This window comes from Lutra lutra, chromosome 10, assembly GCF_902655055.1.
Source record: "Lutra lutra chromosome 10, mLutLut1.2, whole genome shotgun sequence".
Classification (NCBI taxonomy): Eukaryota; Metazoa; Chordata; class Mammalia; order Carnivora; family Mustelidae; genus Lutra; species Lutra lutra.
The window spans coordinates 69,540,291-69,567,137 of NC_062287.1; the positions used below are offsets into that span (position 1 = coordinate 69,540,291).

The 26,847-nt window shown below is 41.2% G+C and overlaps 1 protein-coding gene across 2 annotated transcripts in view; it reads left to right on the forward strand.

Moving 5' to 3' along the window:
• Positions 1–2,192: 2,192 nt before the first annotated feature.
• The window catches only part of PDE3B (phosphodiesterase 3B), a 182,608-nt gene continuing 157,953 nt past the window's right edge, over positions 2,193–26,847 (forward strand). Inside the window, exon 1 of one of the 2 annotated variants that reach the window (XM_047690782.1) lies at positions 2,193–3,501. In XM_047690782.1, the coding sequence (XP_047546738.1) occupies positions 2,518–3,501 (984 nt within the window). In that variant the 5' untranslated portion in view covers positions 2,193–2,517. The remainder of the gene's footprint in view (positions 3,502–26,847) is intronic. The other variant, XM_047690781.1, reaches the window with a different exon arrangement.

The following is a 26,847-nucleotide window of genomic DNA, read 5'->3' on the forward strand; positions in this document are numbered from 1 at the left end:
CGGCAATTTTACAACCGAGGGGAACAAGGCCTGGAAGTGTTATGTGACTTGCTTAATGCCGGGGCATGAATGGCTGGGCCAGGATTAGAAGCTGTGAAATGAATTTCTAGTCCATTACTATTACCATGCCTATGTCACCTCAGATTACTAACTGAGGCTTCAAAACAATAACTTTAATCTGAATTTGTTCTAATTTTCAAATCAGTTTATTCTTTTTTTAAAAAAGATTTTATTTATTTATTTAACAGAGAGTGTGTGAAAGAGAGCAGGAGAGTGGGGTGAGGGGCAGGCGGAGAAGCAGATTCCTTGCTGCGCAGGTAACCCCCTTGTGGGACTCCAGGGCTCAATCCCAGAATCCTGAGATCATGACCAGAGCTGAAGGCAGATGCTTAACTGACTGAGCAACCCAGATGTCTCGACAGCTTATTATTTCTTACGAGAATTTCAGTAATGCCAGTGCTAGTTTTGCCATGCCTTTCTTTCTGTAAAAGCTCAAAATGTATCCACAAAGTTTCCTACTTTAATCTTTGGTAGTGATGAGTGCCCTGTATATCATGTAAAAAAATGTATTCGTTGAGTTGTGTTGAAATGATACTTATAAAAAAACTTCCATTGTCATGATGGAAAAAGGACGCCATGGATTTTTTTTTTTTTTTAAGATTTTGTTTATTTATTTGACAGACAGAGATCACAAGTAGGCAGAGAGTCAGGCAGAGAGAGGGGAAAGCAGGCTCCCTGCTGAGCAGAGAGCCCAATGCAGGGCTAATCCACTGAGCCACCCAGGCGCCCCAGGATTTTGATTTTTTTAAGGAAAGCATTTGAGTAATCAATTTGAATATTCTATTAAGTATTTTTTCCTTTGTCCAAGAGACAGAAAAGGAAAAGGTATTCTGGTCTTTTTCTTTCACCTTGGTCAAATGCCTGTGCTAATTTCTCAGCGATTTCTGCTATGTATGTGAACTACGGCCATATACGAAAATGGTCTGTTTTAGGTCATGGCTGTGGGCAGAGATTAATTGGTGAAAAAATGGGCCTGTTTGTGGGATTTACCACACAGTAAGGTTTCTCATCTCCCTGGAAAAATGTGGAATTAGCGCTTTGAGAAATGCAGGCCTGTCATGAGGCTGAAGGGAGAGTTTCGGTGGAGGGAAACACAGTTCACTCTCTAAGGCCGTTATGATTGGTCAGGTTCCAGAGCAGTCCCTCTGGTACAGCAAAGTTCTTCTCACTTTCAAGTCAGTGTTTCCATGTTGCTAGTTTCACCAGTAGTTCACAGATAGCATCTTATTTGGCTCCTTTCGTGGCCAACCCATCCAAACTGGGCAAATGGTGTTGGAGAGGACTCGTAATCCTCCCATTCCCCGCCCCCGCCCCAACACGCTGTTACAGTGAAAGACTTCAAAGTGGAACAACTTTGTGACAACAGACTTTCTATGTTTAGGGAGAGAGGCACAGATGTGAACCAGTGGGTATGTATGGCAAGGGTGTGAAGTGGAGGATGGGACGTTAGTTCCTTGCCGGTGGAGACAGTTCTTGAGCAAGACAACGGCAGTAATATTTACTGGGATGCTCTGGGAGAGCACTCCACGTGCACGCTCCCTCCTAAGAGCCGTCGCAAATCTCCCGGGCCTGCTGCGTGGCCCGAGATTCCACGTAGCTGTTGAGGGCCGACCCAGGCACGGTGGTTACGGAATCCTTCGCCATGCCCACGACGGCGGCTGGTCCTTACCGGGTCACAGTTCGGACACTCCAAGGGCCCACCCTGAACCGGGATGAGTTCGAGACGGGTCCGGCTTCTCCCCTCCACTCGGTTTAACAACTAGGCACTCCCCAAACCGTCGCAGTGACCTGTCGGAGCCCGAATGCGTGTCTGCGCCTTACCCCCAAAGGGAACCTGCGCGTCTGGGGTCCCAGGTTGCCGGGCTTGCCCCCTTCCACCCGGAGAGGACCCCGCCCGCCTCCGCCGGCCCCGGCCGCTGTCCGGACGGCCCCAAGCGCGCTCTCCCCGGTCCCGACACGCTCCGCCGGCGGGGTCCCCTGCTCGCGTCCGGGGAAGCGGCGGTGGCGGGACAGGACGCGGGTGCGCGCGAGCGAGCGAGCGAGCAAGCGGCGGGCGGGGCGCGCGCCCGGCCGGGGCAGGCACTGGGGGGAGGAGCGCCCGCCCGCCAGCCGCCGCTCGCGCGCCCAACGGACCAGCCTGGGGCCGGGAGGTAACTGTTGCAGCCCGCGGGAGCTGGAAGGCGACTCCGAGTCTCCCGTCCCGAGAGACAGGGAGGGGGCGGCCGCGGACGGTCCCGAGAGCAGTCCCTCTGCCCCTCTCCTCCGCCAGCATGTCGCGGACCCTGCCGCTCCTCCGCCCGCGCGGCGGAGACCCCGGGCCGCGGCGGCGGGCGCAGCCCTGACGCGCAGCCGAGCCGGGGGGTGCCCCGAGCGCGCGGGCGGAGGCTGAGGGAGCGCGAGCCGCCGCCGCGGTCCGAGCGGGGCGTGTGGAGCCCCGCGGCCAGCCGGGTCCGGGCCATGAGGAGGGACGAGCGAGACGCCAAAGCCATGCGGTGCCCGCAGCCGCCGGAGGGGGCCGGCTCGCCCCCCGAGAGTCTGAGGAACGGCTACGTGAAGAGCTGCGTGAGCCCCCTGCGGCAGGACCCTCCGCGCGGCTTCTTCTTCCACCTCTGCCGCTTCTGCAACGTGGACCTGCTGCTGCCGCCGCCGGCCTCCCCCCAGCAGCCGCGCCGCGGCTCCCCCTCCGCCCGGGCGCGCCTCTCGCTGGGCGCTCTGGCCGCCTTTGTCCTCGCCCTGCTGCTCGGCTCGGGGCCCGGGAGCTGGTCTGCCTGGGCCGCCCGGCTGCGGACTCTGCTGAGCGTGTGCTCGCACAGCCTCAGCCCCCTGTTCAGCATCGCCTGTGCCTTCTTCTTCTTCACCTGCTTCCTGACCCGGAGCAAGCGGGGCCCCGGGCCGGCCCGGAGCGGCGGCGGCTCCTGGTGGCTGTTGGCGCTGCCAGTCTGCTGTTACCTGGGGGACTTCTTGGTGTGGCAGGCGTGGGCTTGGGCTTGGGGGCCCGGAGACGCGGGGGCCCCAGGCGCGGCCCCGCACACGCCCCCGGCGGTGGCGGGCAGGTTGTTCTCGGTGCTGGGCTGCGTGGGCTTGCTGACGCTCGCGCACCCGGCGAGGCTCCGGCCCGGCATCCTGGTGCTGCTGTTCTCCGGCTTCGTCTGGTGGGTCTCCTTCACCGGCCTCGGGTCGCTGCCCGCAGCCCTCAGGCCGCTGCTCTCCTGCCTGGTCGGGGACGCCGGCTGCCTGCTAGCCCTGGGCTTGGATCACTTCTTTCAGATCAGGGAAGCCCCGCATCATCCTCGCTTGGCCAGTGCCTCCGAGGACAAAGTGCCTGTGATCAGACCCCGCAGGAGGTCCAGCTGCGTGTCGTTCGGAGAAACTTCGGCCGGTTACTCCGGCAGTTGCAAGATGTTCAGGAGACCTTCGTTGCCTTGCATTTCCCGAGAACAGGTATGTTACCAGAAAGCACGGCTTGGTAAGGAAGTGAGTGCGGTTTTATCGCTTCAATTCCCAACTTGAATTAGCGAACTTGAAAGCGTGTTCACTTCCAGGCTGGGGGTGGGGGGGAGTTTTGTTCTGGAAAGAATTCCTAAATTACAGGAGGCTTTTTAAACACGCAGAGGTACCTTTTATCTTGGAGTAGAAATGAAAGAGTAGACTGGTTATATTGCACTTTTAAAAGACTTTGTTCATGCGATAGATGAGTTCTCAGGAATGAAGTGGGTTATTTGCGGCTTAATAGATCGACGACTGCCACTTTGGCATACACTAATGTAGGTCTTTTTGATGCTATTTGTGCTGTTATAATGGTGGTGTCTCCCCAGTGATAACATACAGGCATTAGATTGAATACGTGCGTATGTATAAACTTTAATCAGAGCGGTTTCATTCTTGATAATCGAGAGGAAGAATTAGAGATCATATAATGAACAGCTTTGAGCTTTGGAACGGAGGCTTAGAGTAGATGAAAAGGTTGTTGGAAATAATTTTTAAGGGTTCACTCCCTCTCCCATTTCAGTAGTATAGGCCATTGTAATCTTTTACAGACTAACTCATGGTCGTGTGTATTTGTTGCATAATTAGGAGAATGTTGTAACAGTTTAACCTTTAAACTTAGTAATGTCTGTAAAGATGCCAAAAGCATTTCCATTTTTTCCCCCCCCGTAGGTTTACAGGTTTTTGTTTTTTAAAGGAGTTGAAATCATCCTCAGGGAAGAATTTCTCTTTATGTGGCTTAGAGACTTACTGTTCTGCCTCACCAAGAAATCAGCAAATACAGTTGTTATTCATTGAGCATATGCTAGGTGCAAAACACTACATATATTGTCCCAGTTGCTCACAGAAACCCTGTATGGTAGATGACAACCTCAAATTAGAAATGAGTAAATTGAGGCTTAGAGATACCCAGTCTCACACATCCAGTAAGTGGCAGAGCAGGGATTTGAACCTAGATCTTTCAGTTTTCAATGCTGTTTTTTAAGCAACTAAAAGGACGTGTATAGAGGCTTTTTGTAGGAGAGTAGGAGTCTGTACCATTGGTTTTCAGACTTTTTGTTTTGTGATATGTTTTACACTGGAACCCAGTGTATTGGAAACAAAAGTTTCTTGTTCTTGCTACATCTGATGCTCTCTTTTCTTAGTTATTTTCAAGCTATTACACTGATTTTATGTTTAATACTGATGTGTAGTGTTCCAATGAGACCACACTTTGCTTCTTAAAAAGTTTTCTCAGAGACCACTTTTGTGGTCTGTAATTTGGCCAAATGCTATTAAGAATTGTTCAAAATATGTTATGCCTTTTGTTTTCTTAGTTTACAGCCAGTGATACTAGACAATGCTTAGAAAATGGTGTGTCAGAAGAAAAACTTGTGAGAAGATTTACTGCAGAGCAGAGTAATACCAGCCCTTTTCATAGATTGGAATGGCATTTGGTTTGACTCTATGTGAATAGGTTGTATTTTTTTTTTTTAATAGGTTGTATTTTTTAACAACGGAAAGGTCTTTTAGCAATGTCATCACATTTGAAGACAAGTTTCCTGTACTTAACAGTATTACATTTTAATGTATTTTAATTGTAATCTGTTGGCATAGTGGATTATGGCTGTTGTTTTGTAAATCGAAAATTCCTGGTCTTAATCCTAGTCTGATGCCCTTTCCATAACAGCAACCCTTTTCAACCCTCAGCTAGGTACAGTGTTGTTGTTACTGCCAAGTTGCTTCACTTACTGTTTGTATTACAGGAAAATACAATTTCACTTTTAAAAAGGTTATATTTTCTTATTTCAGGAAACTTACATTTCACAATGAATAGGAACATTTTTGGGGTCTTAAATATATGGTATTAGTCCAAGGGGGTTTATATGTGGTTATTTAACATGTAGCGTCATAAAATAATACTATTTTGGCATTACTAAAAATTACTAGGTATTTTTAACTTAGCAAAACAACTTATTTTATTTTATTAGCAAAAGTTGTAATAATCATATTTTTACTAATGCTAAATTCCTGAAGTTTGACAGTGGGTCTTTGGTTTTGTTTGCATGTTGTTTATGCTAAAGAAATTAAGGGGAAATCAGTACTTTTATGGAAGTAAAAGATAAGGGATTTTCTGATTTTCAACGTGCTGAACTTTTATATGACAATTGTGAAGCTACCTTTTTGTTTCAGAAAGTGGAGGAAGACAAAAAAGATTTTGGGTAGAACTTGAACAGGGGGAAATGTCCTAAATTCACTGGCAGAGGGGTCAAGGGTAAAGTCTGGGCTCTGCTGTGTAATCTTGGAAGAGTCAGTGAGTGAATTTTTCTGAGTCTCAGGATCCTGTCAAGTTAGGGGATTCCAGTACATTAATTCTGTAATAACTTTCAATTCTAGAATCCATTTCTTCTAGTAAGCTATAAACAAAAATGTAACTAAAACATCACAAATAGTAGTTCTTGAAGTTGAGGATACTGCTAAGCCATATTTTTTAATTGGAAAAGAATAGAGAACTTCTAAAAAGTGTATATGGATTCATTTATGGATTGATAACAAAATGATGATACTTTCATTTCCTTAAGAACTTAAATGTTTTTATGAACATCTTTGAAAAACAATTGAAAACTCCTATTAATAAAAATGTTTTTAATTGTGTCAGCAGATTTAAAGTTATGTTTGAGTTTTGGGATGTTAGGTATGATGTTGAAAAATCGACATGTTTGTAAGATACTTTATTTTTCATAATTACATTGGTTGCATTTGATGTAAATGCTGTGTCTGTCTCCGTTCTTAGCGAAGGGTTTTTGTTATTTGCAAATTTAGAGATTTAAAGTTGAAATCTAGTTATTGCTCGTGTGTTCATGGAAAGAAGCACTAAATTTGTAGTACATATGCCAGCAGTCGGCTGAAACTAATAGGAAGCTAAAAGAAAAAAAATCAGTTGTCTGCATAGAAGCATTGACCAGAATTTAACAAATTAAATGTCTATGCCATTTTACTTGTGTATTCTACAGTGTAGTTTTCAGTTTTTCAGCCAGATTCTTTGGTATGTGATAGACTTGGTAAGTATGAGGTTTTGAAAGGCGTAAGTTAGTGTGTTGAGAAATTTTTCTATACCTAAAATGCTAAGTGCTTCCTAAAAGGTTGAGTAAATATTTAAAAATTCTGTGGCCTTAAAGCCCATAAATATCATTTAAAGTGTTAATTTTATTTGAAAAAAGATACACACATGTAGTGTGAAGGTTTTTAAAAAAGATTTTAAAGCTTAAGTGATTTTTTACCCCCTTAAAGAATTTGCAAGGCAAACCCCACTGTGAATTTCTTTAATAATACTTTACTGTTTGTGATATTTATTTTATGGTTTTAATGAGTGAGTGTTTTATTCTCATTTCATGTTCGTGTTTTTGTATAAAAGTATCAACGTATGTAATTATTTTATGCTCTATTTTGTAAATATTGTCTACTCCGCCATCCATGTTATTTTTCAAAAACACAGATTTAATGAAATCACTCACTCTTAAAAATCTCTTAGGCTTTTCATTGTTTGTTCACAGGATAAAGTTCATGCTCTTGACCCTTGCTTGCAAAGTCCTTTATAACCTGCTTTTAGCCTTTTTCTTGTTTTGTTTTTAAAAAAGCCATCTGGGGTTTATGGAACACCCCATCCTCACATCCATCTTTGGTTCTGGCTGTTTGAGGACTGCTTATTGTTATTGATGTGTAGATTTTTTCCTCTTTTACCATTTACACTGGTTGAAATCTCCTTTTTTTTTATTTTTAAGATTTTATTGATTTATTTGACATATATCTAGAGAGAGATCACAAGCAGGCAGGGGGCAGGGGTGCAGCAGGCTCTCCGGTGAGCAGAGAGCCCAATGCGGCCTGATCCCAGGACTCAGAGACCGTGACCTGAGCTGAAGGCACGGACTCAACCCACTGAGCCACCCAGGCACCCCTGAAATCTCCTTTAAGAAAATCTTATTTAAGATTAAGAATCTTTACCCAAATCAATGTGTAAGCTGAGGGCAAAGCTCTGTTATAGCAAAGTTGGCCATATTTAAAAATAAAAGGTGGAAAGAAAAAGTAACAAATCACGTGAAGTAGTGATGATGTGGGAAAGAATATTTTTGTTATATCAAATAAAATGATAACATCTCCGTAGTTTATATTTCCCCATACCAAGTGAAAGGTAAATAGAGTCAACCAGGAATAAAACCATATAAAGTTTTTTTTTCATTGCCCTCTGACTGTCTATCCTCCTCAGAGCGAGGCCCACTTTAGTCTTTTTCCTTTTTCCTATTCAGTTACCATGTCAGCCTATTTCCCTAGCACATTCTCCCACTTTCCCATACCCCATCCAAAGCAAGAACAAGCTACACTTGCTGAAAATTTCCAGTTTATTTCAACATAAATATATTTATATAGCTATGGAAGAGATTTACAATTTATCTAATTGAAATGTAATTTTACATAAAGGAGAGTAATTCAGCTCCAGAGAGATAATACCGTGTCTAGGTTATGCTGTGAAATATTGGGATACGAGGATTAGAGCCCAGGTCTTGGCTCCTAGTCTCCTATATTTTCCGTAAAAAGCACATATGTGCCTGTAGTCGTAGTTTTCCAAGGCCGTCTTCAGTTTTGCCAGTTATCTCCAATTATGTGATAAATGATATCCTTGGTAAAAAGAGGTAGGAGGGTGGAGAGTGACGGGAGAGAGAAAGGAGAGAAGATAGGAGAGACTCTTGTTCACCTGGTTCATAATGACCTTGAAGACCTCCTTGGTACCTGATGTGGTTGTTTCAGGGTGACTGGTTGGGACGCAGCTGAAACTCCCGTGTCTTTAGAAGCCAGCTCCATAACACATTTCTGTTAACATGTTGAGGACGGAGGGGAGGGGAGGAAGAATGGAAGTGAACTGATGACGATTGCCTACTTTGCTTAAGGGCATTCAATCTGAACAAAACAAACTGGACAACTGTGTTAGCCAAGCAAAACTTGAGAAGAGCTGAGTTCTGAGTCATTTCTGACAGTTTATGACATTGTTCACCTTATCATATACAAGTTAATCCCCTTTTAAGTGATTGTTAGAAGCTTGTTCCTAGAAGTTGGGGCGGAGGAATGTATTTCCTGCTTTTTCTTTTACAACCTTGAACTTTCCCTGCACTATTGCTACCTAGTAGGTATCTTTTTAAAGATCTTTATCCCTCCTCTATCAATGAGAGTACATTGTTTGACTACTTCTTCCTTAGATCTCATACAACTTGAATTCATTATATTTTACATTTATTTAGTTAATGTTTAAATTTGTAAATGAGAAATGCCATACATGAAAGACTATACATATGTATATTTTTATGCAGTTTAAAGGAGAAAATAAAACTAAAGTCATGTACTCACCACTCTTTTTTTTTAAAAAATATATTTATTTATTTATTTGACAGATCACAAGCAGGCAGAGAGGCAGGCAGTGAGAGAGGAGGAAGCAGGCTTCCTGCTGAACAGAGAGCCCAATGTGGGGCTCGATCTCAGGACCTCAGGACCCCGGGATCATGACCTGAGCCGAAGGCAGAGGCTTTAACCCACTTAACCACCCAGGCACCCCTTTCTCTCTCTCTCTCTCTCTTTTTTTTTTATAACACCACTCATTTTCTTTGCCCTTTGTAACCTATTTTGCATCCCTTCCCTGTGCTGGAAGCAACACATCTGTCCTGATTTTTTTTTCCTATTAATTCCCTTGTTTATCTTTATAATTATAATCCTCATGAGTGTTTCCTAAGTAAACAATGTGGTGTTAGTGTTGCCTACGTCTGAACTTTAAGTAAATAGAATCATGCTGTATGAATTCTTCCATAACCTTTTTTTTTTTTTTTTTTCCTGATGTTTTCTGTGATTGATCTATGTTGATTATAGTTGTAGTTAACTTTCAGTGCTATACAGCGTTTCATTTTATGGCCATAGTAAAATTTATTTATCCATTCCACTGTTCATGGACCTTTCGGTGGTTTTCATTTTTTTTGTTGTGATGTATAATGCTGCTGTGAAAATTCTTATAAATGTATCCTGGTGCATGCGTGTATCTAGAAGTAGAATTGCTGAGTTGTAAGGTATGTTTGTGTTCAACTTTACTAGGCAGAATAATGGTACTACAAAGATGTCCTTGTTCTAATCCCTGGAATTTATGAATTTGTTGCTTTACATGGCAGAGGGGACTTTGCAGATGAGATTAAGTTAAGGGCCTTGAGATGGGGAGATCAACCAGGATTATCTGGGTGGATCCAGTGTAATTGCAAGGGCCCTTAAAAAGTGGAAGAGGGAGACAGAAGAGATCACAGAAAGAGATGTGACAGTTGGCATTACGGTTAGAATAATACAGTGTGAAAGAGACTCAATCCACCTCTGGCTTTGAAATGGGAGAAGGTGGCCTGGAGCCAAGGAAAGCAGGCACTGTTTCAAAGCTGGAAAAGACAGGGAAAGGGATTTTTCTCTAGAGCTCCCAGAAAGTAATGAAGCCTTGCCAATACCTTGCATTTAGCTCAGTCAAACCAGCCTGACCCATAGGACTGTAAGATAATAAATTTGTGTTGTTTTATACCACTGAGTTTCTCATTATCTGTTAAAGGAATGTGTGCATTTGCATTAACTGCTCTAACAGTTTACATGTGGCCGTAACAAAGTACCCCAGACTGGTGGCTTATGCCACAGAGATCCATTGTCTCTGTCCTGGAGCCTGGAAGTCCGGGATCAGGTGTCACCAGGCACGGTTGGTTCCTTCGCAAGGGCTTTGAGGGAGAAGCTGTTCCATGCCTGTCTCCCAGCTTCTGGTGGTTTGGTGGCAGTCTTAGGCATTTTTTAGATTGTAGATACATCACCCCTGTCTTTGCCTTCACCTTCCCACGGCACTTTCTCTGTGTCTCTTCATCTAGTTTTCCTTCGGAGCCTGCCTTTGTGTCCCGATTTCCCCTTTTTGTAAGGGCCCCAGTCATATAGGATTAGGGCCCACGCTAATGACCTCATTTTAACTTAATTACTTCTGTGAAGACCTTATTTCCAAATAAAGTCACCTTCTGAGGTACTGAAGGTTAGGATTTCAACATCTTTTCAGGGGGAACACAATTCAGCCCATATAAGTGGCAGTAGAAAACTAAGATACTCTGGCAAGCTGAATTGTTTTTCACAGTGGTTATACCATTTGTACTTTGGCTAGCAGTGAATAAGAATGCCATCACACCCATGATTCCTAGTTACTGACTTTAATTTTAGTTAGTGTGGTGAGTATGAAGTGGTGTTTCTTTGTGATTTTGGGGCGCCTGGGTGGCTCAGTGGGTTAAGCCGCTGCCTTCAGCTCAGGTCATGATCTCAGGGTCCTGGGATTGAGCCCCGCATCGGGCTCTCTGCTCAGCAGGGAGCCTGCTTCCTCCTCTCTCTCTGCCTGCCTCTCTGCCTGCTTGTGATTTCTGTCTGTCAAATAAATAAAAATCTTAAAAAAAAAAAAAAAAGAATGCCATCACACCCATGATTCCTAGTTATTGACTTTAATTTTAGTTAGTGTGGTGAGTATGAAGTGGTGTTTCTTTGTGATTTTGATTTGTAGTTAACTAATTATGAATAAGACAGTATTTTTTATGTTTATGGACTGTATTTCTTATTCAGGGATTACCTGTTTATATATTATGCTCTTTTAAAAGTTGGGTGGTTCATTTTTTCATTTCATTTCATTTTTTTCTTCAATAAATCATGAGTTCTTACACCTGGGTGGCTCAGTCAGTTAAGCATCTGACTTTGGCTCAGGTCAGGATCCCAGAGTCCTGGGATCAAGCCCTACATGGGCTCCCTGCTTGGCCGGAAGCCTGCTTCTCCCTTTCCCACTCCCCCTGCTTGTGTTCCCTCTCTCTCTGACTCTCTCTGTCAAATACATAAACAAAATCTTTTAAAAAAAAGTCACGAGTTCTTTATGTATTCTGGACATTAATCCTTTATTGATTATTTGAGTTGCCAATATTTCAGTTTTTTGGTGTCTTTTGATAACCGAAGTTGTTAATTTTAATGCTGTCAGATTTGCCAATCTTTTCCTCTAATGGTAAGGCTCTTTGAATCTTGTTTATAAAACCCTTCCCTATTGGAAATCCCCAAATAAACTTCTGTATTGTCTTTTTAAAGTTTTAAAGTTTTGCCTTTCAAATGTTTTCAGCCACCTAGAGTTAATTTATATGTGTGATGTGATATAGAGACCCAGTCTCCTTTTTTTATCCGGTGAGTTTTTATTTATGTCAACAGTTTATTGAAAAATTTATTCTTTATCAGCAGCGCTACCTCTGCATATATCCAGATTCAGTGTATACGTATGAATCTATCTGTGCTCTCTATTAGGTTTCTTTCTTTTAAAAATGGATTTATTTATTGATTTATTTGACAGAAAGAGCAAGCAGAAGCAGGGGGAGAGGGAGGCACAGGGAGAGGAAATAGAGGGAGAGGGAGAAGGAGGCCCCTCCCAGGGCAGGGAGCCAGATGGGATGCGGGGCTTAATTCTGGGACCCTGGGATCTTGACCTGACCCCAAGTTGCCACCCATGTGCCCCTCTGTTAGGTTTCATTGGTTCGTTTATGCATCCTGTGTTGATACTACATTGTCTTAATTATAATAGCTTTATAGTTAGACAATATATGGTAAATCCCCTTAGATAGTTACTCTTCTTCAAGAGTATTTTCAGTGTTTTGTTTTGTTTTTGGACTTTGCTTTTCAGTATAAATTTTATTTTTATTTATTTATTTATTTATTTATTTTTAAAGATTTTATTTATTTATTTGACAGAGAGAGATCACAAGTAGACGGAGAGGCAGGCAGAGAGAGAGAGAGAGGGAAGCAGGCTCCCTGCTGAGCAGAGAGCCCGATGCGGGCCTCGATCCCAGGACCCTGAGATCATGACCTGAGCCGAAGGCAGCGGCTTAACCCACTGAGCCACCCAGGCGCCCTCAGTATAAATTTTAGAGTAAGTTTGTCGAGTTTCACAAAAAATCCTGTTGGGATTTTGATCAGCATTGAATTAAATCTTTTGAACAGTTTAGAGAAGAATTTGTTTTTGAATGAAACCTTTAAGTTGTATTTTTCTAGGAATTTATTTTTTTAAATTTAATTTAATTTTTTTTTTTTAAGATTTTATTTATTTGTCAGAGAGAGAGGGAGAGAGAGCGAGCACAGGCGGACAGAATGGCAGGCAGAGGCAGAGGGAGAAGCAGGCTCCCCGCCAAGCAAGGAGCCCGATGTGGGACTCGATCCCAGGACGCTGGGATCATGACCTGAGCCGAAGGCAGCTGCTTAACCAACTGAGCCACCCAGGCGTCCCTCTAGGAATTTATTTAATGTAACTTTTCTTTTTTTGTTGGGGGGGGATGCTTCTCTATTTTATTATTTATTTATTTATTTATTTTTTATTTTTTTAAAGATTTTATTTATTTATTTGACAGAGATCACAAGTAGGCAGAGAAGCAGGCAGAGAGAGAGGAGGAAGCAGGCTCCCCACTGAGCAGAGAGCCGGATGCGGGGCTTGGTCCCAGGACCCTGGGATCATGACCCGAGCCAAAAGCAGAGGCTTTAACCCACTGAGCCACCCAGGCGCCCCTCTCTATTTTATTTTTATAATTAAAAAAAATTTTTTTATAAACATATAACATATTATTAGCCCTAGGGGTACAGGTCTGTGAATCACCAGGTTTATACACTTAACAGCACTCACCATAGCACATACCCTCCCCAATGTCCATATTAATGTAACTTTTCAAATTTTCTTGGTTCATAATATCTTTTTATTATCTGTCTAGTCTGTTCAGCATTTGGATTTATTTCCTCTTCTTCATTTCTGATATCATTGGTCTCTTTTTTCTTTGTTTCTAAGTCAGCCTTGCTAGAAGTTTATTTGCTTTTTATTCTTTTTAAAAAATCAGCTCTTTGGATTGGTACTTATTTTCTATTTTATTTTATTTATTTATATCAGCTTTTATTATTTTCCTAGAGTTTCTTTTTTTAAAAGATTTATTTATTTTAGAGAGAGAGCATGCATGAGTGTCTCGAGTGCACCACACAAGTGGCAGGGAGGGGCAGAGGGAGGGGAAGAGAGAAAATCTCAAGCAGACTTCCCACTGAGCGAGGAGCTTGGAGCAGGGCTTGATCCCCTAACCTGAGATCATGACCTGAACCAAAATCAAGAGTCCGATGCTTAACTGCTCAGGTGCCCCTTCTTGTTCTTTTTCTAACTCTGTAACTGGGATGCCAAGCTCATCAATTTTTAGCTTTTTTAGTGTCTGCATTGCAAATTACACATTTTTTGGTAAATATTGCTTTAGTTGAATCTCACAGGTTTTTTTTTTTTTTTAAGATTTTATTTATTTATTTGACAGACAGATCACAAGTAGGCAGAGAGGCAGGCAGAGAGAAAGGAAGGGAAGCAGGCTCCCCGCTGAGCAGAGAGCCCGATGTGGGGCTCGATCCCAGGACCCTGGGATCATGACCTGAGCCGAAGGCAGCGGCTTTAACCCACTGAGCCATTCAGGCGCCCCGAATCTCACAGGTTTTGATGTGTGCTTTTGTTATGGTTCAGCCCTAAGCATTTTCTGATTTTTATTTTATTTTATTTTTTTAAAGATTTTATTTATTTATTTCAGAGAGAGAGAGCATGAGAGAGGAGAAGATCAGAGGGAGAAGCAGACTCCCTGTGGAGCTGGGAGCCGGATGCGGGACTTGATTCCGGCACTCCTGGATCCTGACTTGAGCCGAAGGCAGTTGCTTAACCGACTGAGTCACCCAGGAGCCCTGATTTTCATTTTAATTTCCCTTTGACTAACAAGTTGTTTAGAAATAATAAAAATTTCTACAGTGCCTGGGTGGCTCAGTGGGTTAAGCCTCTGCCTTCAGCTCAGGTCATGATCTCAGGGTCCTGGGATTGAGCCTCACATTGGGCTCTCTGCTCATTGGGGAGCCTGCTTCTCCGTCTCTCTCTCTCTGCCTGCCTCTCTGCCTGCTTGTGATCTCTGTCTGTCAAATAAATAAATAAAATCTTAAAAAAAAAAGACTTAAAAAAAATTTCTAATCATGTAGGCTTTCTAGTTATTTTATTGTTTTCTGATTTAATTGTCTCGTGGGCAAAGATTGTGGCCTAACAAATGATCAGTTTTCATGAATGTTCTGTGTGCTTGAAAATAATACATCTTTTTCAATTTTTAGGTACAATGTTTGTGAGTTGTCTGGTAGACAAACATAAAATGTTCTTGCTGCATTTTTCTGTGCCCTTACTGACTTTATTTTCTTGACCCATCAGTAGCTGGAGAGAATATTAAAAACTCTCTTTACTGGTGGATTTGTCAGTTTCCCCATCATAGTTTGCAATTTGCTTATGCTCATGAGTGCACAGATGGAGAATAAAACTTTTCAGATTTGATAGAATTACTTTTCAAAGGAACAGCAAAAAGGATACATGAGAGAAAGCACATTGCAAATGCTTAAGGAGTTAATGTAGGAAAGTAATGAAAAACTAATTTGATCAGAGTTAGCATATATTTGCAATTTGCCTTTTATATGTGCCAGGCCCTGGAGATACTGAGATGACAAGCCAGGATCTGTAGAGCAAGGAGATCAAACTCTGATGGAGAGAGAAAGTGTAAATAAATAATTGCAGTTCATGTGGTCAGTGATACAGCAGAGGTATAAACAAGGTACAATGGGAGCATTACGGAAGGACCAACTAACCCTTTCTAAGTGGAGTGTCCGAAAGCCTGCAAAAAGTAATTAACAATTGACCTTTAATCTTTAGAGAAAGTTTCATCTCGGTATGAAACAAGTAAAAAATGAATTTTAAAAATTTCACTTCTGGGACACCTTGGGTGGTTTAGTCACTTATCGTCTGCCTTTAGCTCAGGTCATGATCCCAAGATTCTGCAATCGAGTCTTGCCTCTGACTCCTTGCTCAGCAGGGAGCCTGCTTCTCCCTCTGCCTGCTGTTCTTTTTGTCGGCAGTTCCCCCTGCTCCTGTGGTCTCTCCCTCTCTCTCTTTGTCAAATAAATAAAATCTTTAAAAAAAAATTTTCACTTCTCTGACTTTAAAAATAATTTTTTAAAAAATATTTTATTTGTTTATTTGACAGAGAGCTAGAGAGAGAGCACAGTAAGCCGAGTGGCAGGGAGAGGCGGAGAGGGGGAAGCAGGCTCTCCGCTGAGCAGGGAGCCCGATGCGGGACTCGATCCCAGGACCCTGGAATCATGACCCGAGCTGAAGGGAGCTGCTTAACCAACTGAGCCACCCGGGCGCCCCTTAAAAATAATTTTTTAAAGTTTATTCCGGCATAATTTCTACTTTATTCTAAATACATATGGAGGTAAATACTTCTTGTTAACTAAGAAACTGAAAACTATTCACAGAAAACATAGTTAGCCAAATCAGGCAAACTATTCACTTTCAGTCACCGATCAGTGCTGATCACTAAAAAAGATGTTTAAGTTCTCTATCAGAAATGTCAATATCAGTGGTAAAAAGAGGCAATAAAGCAGTGTAACCCGGGGCACCTGGGTGGCTCAGTGGGTTAAAGCCTCTGCCTTCAGCTCAGATCATGATCCCAGGGTCCTGGGACTGAGCCCCACGTCTGGCTCTCAGCTCATCGGGGAGCCTACTTCCTCCCCTCTCTCTGCCTGCCTCTCCACCTACTTGAGATCTCTGCCTGTCAAATAAATAAATAAAATCTTAAAAACAAAAACAATAACAACAAAAAAACCAGTGTAACCCAGGATCAGAAACGAGGAATTATCAGAAGATAGAATTATCAAATGCTTGCTAGGGTACTAGTTTTAACAACCCTGTGAAGTTGGTATTGGGTTCCTGTTTTGCAGCTGGGTACTAAAGCAGAAAGGTGAATTAACTAGCCCCAAATCGCTTAGCTTGTATATAGAAAATACCGTAATATGCTGAGTGCCATTTCCAGTATAAACAGACCTCTCAGAACTCTCCCAACTGAAATCACTACAGTTTTAAACATTGTATAGAATACTTTTTGAAAGGAATCACTGAGGAAGAAAATCACAGATCCCCCAAAAGAAGTAAAGGTACTGTAGGGTAGGAAACATTTCCGTCCTTCTAGGTTCTTTGGCTGGTCTAATAATTAAATTGACATAAAACAGATTAACAGGAGAAAAACAATTTTGTGTATACTGGAGCTTCGTACAAACATGAAACTCAAAGAAGTGACCAAAGCAGGACTCTTCTATACCTTTTAGATGAAGAAACAATAAATTGATGAAGAATTGACAACAAAGGGGTTTGGGCTTGGGGCAGTAAGTTGGTAAAGAAGTAACAAGATTTGTTTATACAGCCTTCTTGGCTCTAATTTCCCTATCTCTGGTGATAAGGGTACATTCTCCCCTCCTGGCACAGGGAGAGGTACCTCACGCTGGAGATTTATCTACTGCTTTTGGGGGTGGGGGACACAAGGGAGGGTTAGAGTGTCCTTGCACCAGCTATTTCTCAAGTACCTTTATTTTTATTTATTTTTAAATTTTAATTTTTTGTTGAAGTATTTATAGTTGATATATTGTAGTATATTAGTTTCAGGTAAGTAACCTAATGGTTTGACAATTATGTACACTATGAAATGCTCGCTATGATGAGGGTAGTTCTCTATCACCATACAAAGTTATTATAGTATTATTGACTATATTTCCTGTGCTATTCAAGTATCTTTAATTCATAGTAATCAGTATGTGAGCATATTTGGGGATAGCATTTTCTGCTTTCCTTTAATAGGAATTCTGAGAGGGAAGCAGACACTAACACCACCAGTCAGTGGACGAGTTTCTGACCATCCTTAGTGACTTTGAACATTTGCTTCTGTTAGATATGGCTAGGTTCAAGAGATTAAAATCTAGAGTTTGTCCAAAGCCAGGAATCTAATAAGAAACCTCTGCATAAAAGCTGAGACTCCCAAGTGCTACTCCCCTAGTGAAAGGGTATATGAGAAATAAATACGGCCATGGGTATGGGATGCTTATCTTGACCTTGGCACAAAGGAGTTGAGGAATAAAATATAGTAATGTATAACAAGAGGGCCCTCATATAATTTTTTTTTTTTTTTTAATGTAAGCTCTGTACCCAATGTGGGGCTTGAACTCATGACCTTGAGATCAATAGTTGCATGTTTTACCAACTGAACTAGCCAGGTACCATCCCCCCCCCCCCATTTTTTTTTCTTTCTTTATTTTTTAAATTGAAGTACAGTTGACACACATTGTTACACTAGTTTCAGTGATTGGATAGCTGTCTTACCAGTGCTCACCAAAAATGTAGCTATCATCTGTCACTATATAACACTATTATAATACTACTGACCATAGTCCCTTTCACCTATTTTGCCTATCCCATTACACCCTCTCCTCTGGAAACCAGTAGTTCTCTGTATTTATGGGTTAGTTTCTTCTTCTTCTTCTTTTTTTTTTTTTTTTGTTTGTTCATCTGTCCTTTGGATTACACATGTAAGTGAAATTATATGGTATTTGTCTTTCTTGAACTTCACTTAGTATAATACCTTCTGGGTCCAACCATGTTGTCATCCCTTTTTATGGCTGGGCAATAATTCCACTGTATACATGCACCATGTTTTCTTTATCTGTTCATCTCTTGATAGGTGCTTCCATATCATAGCTATTGTAAATAGTGCAGCAAACATAGGGGCGCATATATATATATTTTTTTTTTCCTAATATCTTTCCAGATTAGTGGATTTTTTTGTTTGTTTGTTTGTTTGTTTGCTTTGGGTAACTACCCAGTGGTAGAATTACTGGGTCTTACGGTATTTCTATTTTTAACTTTTTGAGGAACCTCCTCCATAGTGTTTTCCACAGTGGTTGCACCAATTTATATTCCAATCAGCAGCATATGAGGGTTCCTTTTCCTCCACATTTTTACCAACACTGGTTATTTCTTGTCTTTTTTTTTTTTTTTTTTTTTTTAAGATTTTACTTATTTGACATAGAGAGCACAAGCAGGCAGAGTGGCAGGCAGAGGCAGAGGGAAAGAGGCAGAGGCTTTCTCTCTGCTGATCAGAAAGCCTGACATGGGGCTGGATCCTAGGACCTGAGCCAAAGGCAGATGCTTAATTGAGCCACCCAGGCGCCCCTCTTGTCTTTTTTGATGCTAGCCATTCCGACAGGTGTTAGGTGCTCTCTCCTTGTTGTTTTGATTCGCATTTCCCCGATAATTAGAAATGCTGGGACGCCTGGGTGGCTCAGTTGGTTAAGCCGCTGCCTTCGGCTCAGGTCATGATCCCAGCGTCCTGGGATCGAGTCCCGCATCGGGCTCCTTGTTCTGTGGGGAGCCTGCTTCTCCCTCTGCCTCTGCCTGCCACTCTGTCTGCCTGTGCTCACTCTCGCTCTCTCTGACAAATAAATAAATAAAATATTTAAAAAAAAAAAAAAAAAGAAATGCTAAGTATCTTTTCACGTCTCTTGGCCATCTGTATATCTTCCTTGGAAAAAATGTCTATTCGAGTCGTTGGCTTTATTTTTAAATCAGATGATTTGTGTTTTTGGTGTTGAATTTTATAAATTCTTTATATGGGCGCCTGGGTGTCTCAGTTATTAAGTGCTTGCTTTTGGCTCAGGTCATGATCCCAGGGTCCTGCTTCTCCCTCTCCCGCTCCCCCTGCTTGTGTTCGCTCGCTCTCTCTGTCTCTTTCTGTCAAATAAATACATAAAATCTTTTTTAAAAATTATTTATATATTTTGGATATTAACCCCTTACCAGATATATCATTTGCAAATATCTTCTCCCATTCTGTAGGTTGCCTTTCAGTTTTGTTGATTCTTTCCTTTGCTGTACAAAAGCTTTTTATTTTGGGGTAGTCTCAATAGTTTGTTCTTACTTTTGTTTCCCTTGCTTGAGCGGACATACCTAGAAAAATGTTGCTGAGGCTGGTGTCAAAGAGATTACTGGCTGTATTTTCTTCTAGGAGTTTTATGGTTTCAGGTCTTTAATCCATTTTGAGTTTATTTTTGTATATGGCATAAGAAAGTGGTCCAGTTTCATGCTTCTGCACGTGGCTGTCCAGTTTTCTCAGCAACCTTTAGTGAAGAGACTCTTTTGCCTCCTGTGTTATAGGTTAATAGACCATTTTAAGTGTGGATTTATTTCTGGACTCTGTTGTTCCATTGATCTGGGTGCCTCTTTTTGTGCTAGTTCCATACTGTTTTGATTATTACATCATTGTAGTATATCTTGAAGTTTGGGATTGTGATGCCTGAAGCTTTGTTTTTCTTTTTCAAGATTGCTTTGGCTATTTGGGGTCTTTTGTGGTACCATACACATTTTAGGATTATTTTGTTCTAGTTCTGTGAAAAATGCTATTGATATTTTGGTAGGGAGTGCATTGAATCTGTAGATTGCTTTTGGCAGGATGTTTTAACAATTTTCAGTCTTCTAGTCCATGAACACAGTGTATCTTTCCATTTGTTTGTTTCATCCTTAATTTCTTTCATCAGTGTTTTATAGTTTTCAGAGTACTGATCTTTTAGTTTTTCAATTAAGTTTATTCTGAGGTATTCTTTTTGGTGCAATTGTAAATGAAATTGTTTTCTCTTTCTGCTACTTCATTATTGTATGGAAACATTATAGATTTCTCTATATTAAGTTTGTATCCCGTAGCTTTATTGAATTAATTTATTCTAACAGTGTTTTGGTGGAGTCTTTAGGGTTTTCTATATTTAGTATCATGTCATCTGCAAATAGTGACAATTTTACTTTTTCCTTATGAATTTGGATGCTATTAATTAACTAATTAATTAATTAATTATCTGATTGCTGTGACTAGGACTTCCCATACTGTGTTGAATAAAAGTGACTAGAGTTGGGGGCTCTGGGGTAGCTCAGTCGTTATGCAGCTTTCTTTGGTTCAGGTCATGATCCCAGGGTCCTGGGATCAAGCCCCAATCTGGCTCCCTGCTCAGCGGGAAGCCTGCCTCTCCCTCTGCCCCTGCTTTGTATTCCCTCTCTTGCTGTTTCTCTCTCTCTCTCTCTGTCAAACAAACAAACAAATAAATAAAATCTTAAAAAAATAAAGTGACTAGAGTGGGCAAGTGACTGCAGTGGGCATTCTAGTCTTTTTTTTTTTTTTTTTATAAAGCTAGTTATGTTGTGTGCTTCAATCCTTCATTAGTAGCAATTCTAAAGATTTTTTATTTTTTTCATTTTTTTAAAATTTATTTTCAGCATAACAGTATTCATTGTTTTTGTACCACACCCAGTGCTCCATGCAGTCCGTGCCCTCTCTAATACCCACCACCTGGTTCCCCCAACCTCCCACCCCCCCACTTCTTCAAACCCTTCAGATTGTTTTTCAGAGTCCATAGTCTCTCATTGTTCACCTCCCCTTCCAATTTCCCCCAGCTGCCTTCTCCTAACTCCCCATGTCCTCCATGCTATTTGTTATGCTCCACAAATAAGTGAAACCATATGATAATTGACTCTCTCTGCTTGACTTATTTCACTCAGCATAAGCTCTTCCAGTCCCGTCCATGTTGCTACAAAAGTTGGGTATTCATCCTTTCTGATGGAGGCATAATACTCCATAGTGTATATGGACCACATCTTCCTTATCCATTCGTCCGTTGAAGGGCATCTTGGTTCTTTTCACAGTTTGGCAACCGTGGCCATTGCTGCTATAAACATTGGGGTACAGATGGCCCTTCTTTTCACTACATCTGTATCTTTGGGGTAAATAAATACCCAGTAGTGCAATTGCAGGGTCATAGGGAAGTTCTATTTTTAATTTCTTGAGGAATCTCCACACTGTTCTCCAAAGAGGCTGCACCAACTTGCATTCCCACCAACAGTGTAAGAGGGTTCCCCTTTCTCCACATCCCCTCCAACACATGTTGTTTCCTGTCTTGCTAATTAATTTGACAGACAGATCACAAGTAGGCAGAGAGGCAGGCAGAGAGAGACAGGAGGAGGAGGCAGGCTCCCCGCTGAGCAGAGAGCCCGATGCGGGGGGGGGGGGGGGGGGGGGGGGGGGGGGGGCTTGATCCCAGGACTCTGAGATCATGACCTGAGCCGAAGGCAGAGGCTTTAACCATTGAGCCACCCAGGCGCCCCGGCATTCTAGTCTTAAAGGGAAAGTACTTTTCCACTGTTGAGTATAATATTTGTGGGTTTTTCGTATGTGACCTCTTTTATGTATTCCCTCTAAACTGACATCATTGAGCATTTTTATTATGAATGGATATTGAATTTTGTCAGATTTTTTTTGGTATTTGTTGGGATGATCATTTGATTTTTATCCTTCATCTTGTTAATATGGTGTATGACATTGATTGATTTGTGGGTATTGAACCATCTCTGCTTTGCTGGACTAAATCATTGATTTGTGGATATTGAGCCACTTTGTTTCAGCTAAATAAATCCCACTCGATCATGGCTAATGATCCTTTTAATGTATTGGTGAATGCAGTTTGTTTTATTTTGTTGTGGTAAATTTTAGTATCTATGTTCTTCAGGGTTATTGACCAATAGCTTTTGTTGTTGTTTTGTTTTGTTTTTGTGTCTGGTTTTGGTATCAGGGTAATGCTGGCCTTTCAGAAATGAATTTGGAAGCTTCCTTTTTCTTCTTCCGGATGAGCAGAGAGCCCAGTGTGGGGCTCGATCACAGGACCCTGGACTCATGACCTGAGCGTAAGGCAGATGCATAACAACTGAGCCACGCAGGCGCCTCCTTTTTACCCTCCTAAACAAGCTCTGTACCCATTAAATAACTCTCCATTCCCCTTATCCCCATAACCTTGATAACTGCTATTCCACTTTCTGTTTCTACAGTTTTACTACTTCAGGTAACTCATATGAGTGGAAATGTACAGTATTTACCTTTTTGTGACTCATTTATTTCACTTAGCATAATCATTGTTGGAATTTTCTTAGGAATTGCTTTGAATTCATAGATGGCTTTGAATAGTATATATATATATATATATATATTTTTTTAAAGATTCCATTCATTTATTTGATAGAGAGAGACACTGAGAGAGGGAACATAAGCAAGGGGGAGAGGGAGAGGGAGAAGCAGGCTTTCTGCCCAGCAGGGAGCCAGACACGGAGCTCCATCCCAGGACCCTGGGATCACGACCCCTGAGCTGAGAGCGGATGCCCAACAGCTGAGCTACCAAGGCACCCGAGGTTTGGATAGTATTGACGCATTAACAGTATTACATCTTGTCTTCCATTAACTTGGGATGTCTATTTATTTGTTTTTCTACTTATTTGTCTTTTTATCTTTTTTAGCATTGTTTTGTAGTTTTCAGTGTATGCGTCTGTTTCTGCTTTGGTTAAGTTTTTTCCTAAGTATTCTTTTTGATGCTATTGTAAATGGAATTTTTTTCTAAAGATTTTATTTGTTTGATAGAGAGAGAGTGCATGCACCATTGGGGAAGCCACAGGCAGAAGCAGGCTCAATCCCAGAGTCCCGGGATCATGACCTGAGCTGAAGGCACACACCTAAGAGCCTGAACCACACAGATGCCCCTGGAATTGTTTAATTTCATTTGTGAATCGTTCATTGTGAGTGTATAGAAATACAGCTGATTCATTGTGTTGATTTTGTATTCTGCTGCTTTTCTGAATTTCCTTATTCTAACAGTGTGTGTGTTTAATCTTTATGGTCCTCATTGAGTGAAAACATTTTAAAACTAAGGCTTAATTAAGGTATTATTATTTTGTAGCCTTAATCTTTTTTAGAGGAGTTCAAAGTTTACTGCAGGAGTGCCTGGATGGCTCAGTTGGTTAAGCGGCTGCTTTCCCCTTGGGTAATGATCCCGACAGGGAGTCTGCTTCTCCCTCTCCTTCTGCCCTTCCCCACTGCTCTTGCTCCCTCTCTAGATTGCTCTCTTTCAAATAAATTAATAAAATATTAAAAAAAAAGTTAGCTGTAAAATTGAGGTGAAGATAAAGAAATTTTGCATATGTACTCTGCCCCCATACTGGTAGGGCTTTTCCATTATTAGCATCTCCCACGAGATTATATTAGTTACAACTGAGGGCCTACTTACCTTGAAACTTCATAATCACTCAAAGTACATAGTTTCCATTATGTTTCACTTCAGTGTTGTATAATCTGTACGGTTTGACAAATGTATAATGACATGTATGCATCATTATGGAAAATAAAAAGTATTTTCACTGCTCTAAAAAATCCTCTATGCTCTTCCATATGTATTCCTTCCCCCAGTTCCAGCCCTGGAAACCACTAATCTTTTTACTCTTTCCATAATTTTGCCTTTTCCAGAATTATAATTAGAATTATAAAGCACTTATTTAGTTTCTTTATATAAATTAATGCTCTATATGTAGACTGAGAAGATGCAAGTGAAAAATGTCAAGTGTTCCCAAGGAAGGAAATTCATATTAAGATATCAAATAATTGTCACAGATAAAATTGTAAGGAAATTGAGCAGTGCATCATTAGGGATCCATAAAACCTTCAAGGAAACAAGGTACAATGAGTAAGATCCTACAGGAAAAAAGTATATGGCAAAAAAATCACACTCAGTCTTTAGAGGTCAGAACTATCATATGCCAGATATAGAAAATATTAATATGTTTAAAGAAATAAAATTTAAGATTGGGAAAATGATTGGGGAACAGAGGATCAAAAGAACAGTATACACATTTGAAAATTAGAACTTTTAAAGATAAAAAATAACCACAAATTAAAAACCTGATGCACATATTAATTAGCAGTTGAAGGACAGAATTTGTGAACCAGAAGGTAGATCTGTAGAAACTACCCATAATGTTTTGCAGAGAAAAAAAGAGATGGAAATTAAGAGAAATAGAAAACTTGGAGAATGGGGAGAAAAGGCTTAACATGGATTTAATTGAAGCTCTAAATGGAGATAAGAAATGGAGAACAGGCAGTATTTGAGGAGCTAATGGCTGTAAAATAGTTTTATAGCTCTGATGAAAAATACCAACTGATACTAGAAAGCCCTCTGAATCTTAAGCAAAGTAAATAGAAATCCATGCCAGGTGTATCATTGCAGAATTTGGAACACACAAAGAAGAAAAGTACTAAAAGAAATCAGAAAAGAGAAATTTAACTACAAAAAGTGAATGACAGTTACATTGAAAGGCGACTTACTAATAGCAGCAGTGGAAGCCAGAAAGCGGTAGAGTATCATCATCCTTCATGTGTGGCGGGAAAACAGTGGTCAAACTAGAAATCAGTGTCCCGTAAAACTTTCTTTCTGCAAAGAGAACAAATTAAAATCATTTCAGACCAGTCAAAATTGGGAATTTTTCTCACCAAAAATACATATCGTTCAGGAAGAAAGAAGAACAGATCAAGAAGAAATGCTAATAATAGATATTAGGTAAAACTAAGCAACTGTGATGTTATAAAAACATCACTAAGCGTACCAGTTTTGTGACAGGAAGAGAAGCTAGGACTAAGCAACTTGAAAACAATAGCATTTACATTAGAAGGTGCGGTTGGGAAAGTGAGACTATCGGATCAGTGTGAGCAAGGAGATATGGCTATTTTCAGATGAAGGAAGAAGTCTGGTTGTGCCTGGGTGGCTCAGTTAAGTGTCTGTCTTAAGACATCTGCCTTCTGCTCAGGTCGTGATCCCAGAGTCCTGCTCTGCGAGGATCCTGCTTCTCCCTCTCCCTCTACCCCTCCACCCTCACTTGTGCTCTCTCTCTCAAATAAATTAAGGAAAAAAAAAAAAAGAGAGAAGTCTGAAGATATTTTGGGTCTGACTGTGTGAAAGGTTAGTGGCATCAGGAGCTGGTTTGCAAGAAGTGACAAAAAGCTTGGCTTGATCAAGGAATACTTGTTGCTTTCTCTCGTGTGTGCTTGCTCCCTGAGATGTAAACTCCCTAAGAACAAGGCTCAAACATTTCTGTTTTGTGTTTCTCATAGTACATTTGTGAGTTCACAGTGGTTAACTGTTGCTGTCATTTTTCATGATAGTTCCGTGTCACCCCCTGAGTGAAGGAAAAGAACGGTCAGTGGAGATGAGTCCCAGTATTTGGTGTTCTCATTGACAGTAAGTTGTGTCTCACAGTGTCGAAGCCAGACCACTTTGAGCTTAAATGGCATCTCTGCCACTCACAGGATATTGTACATGTTATTTAACAAACTGTGTAGAGGGGCAATAATAGCATTTATCTCGCCGATGTAAGATGTTGTTAGAGAATTAAATGAGTTAATAACCTGTAATGTTCCTGGAACAGCGTCTGGTACCTGGCAAGGTCTCAGTAGGTTAGTTGTTGTTATTAATAGTTAAAATTTTCAACTTCATATTACTTCATAGTTTATGCCAAATTACTCTAAACTCAGTGTGTAGGGCTAATAAGGTTAGATCACCTTTTTTTATTATCCCAAGAGTTTTCTTGCAACCCATATTAAGTAAAAAAGCCTTGTATGTAAGGGATTATATGGGGGGGGCATTCTTTCAGCAATTGCCAGTAGTAGGACAACAAAGAAAAGATAAAAATGATGATTTAAAAATTGAATAAAAGGGTTTATTGGGATTCCTTATCTTTTGAAGTTTCAGTCTTCAAGGTTAAGGACCTTTCGTGTACAAATGAAGAATTTGTCAGCTACTGCAACCATAATTTTGTTCCCTAAAATTTGTTTTTAAAGATTTCATTTACTCATTTGACAGAGAGACACAGCAGGAGAGAGAACACAAGCAGGGGGTGGCAGAGGGAGAAGCAGGTTCCCCAAGGAGCAAGGAGCCTGATGCAGGGCTCGATCCAAGGACCCTGGGATTATGACCCGAGCCGAAGGCAGACGCTTAATGACTGAGCCACCCAGGCGCCTTCCCCGCCTAAATTTTTTGTTCCAGTTTGTTACTTTGGAGTTTGAGGTAAGGCCCTAGGACTTGAAACAAATGTCCTTACCCCCTAGCTGTTGTTTCATAATAGTTCACCACTGAGCCTGTTGTGAGCTGTGCAGCCCCACCTCAGGGATGGTGAAAGGGAGACAAAGATGAGAGAATAGAGGGAAGAGAAATGGCCTGCAAAGAAGTGGCTCTGCCAACTGTGTTTCTCACTCCAGTCAGCATTGGGGGCGCTTTACTGCTGTTTCTGTTTTTAGATAAAGTTCTGTGAAGATCTTCACTGCATAAATGGTAACGGTTTAAAGCAGACAAAAAATGATGATGGATATGAATTTTTCCAAATATATGGGGGGATATGTTTCTTAAGAGGAAAAATGCCTACATACACATTAGTAAACACCAGTATCTATCATTATATGTCACTTATTTTGTTGTAAAAATAAGCACCATGTAGAATTA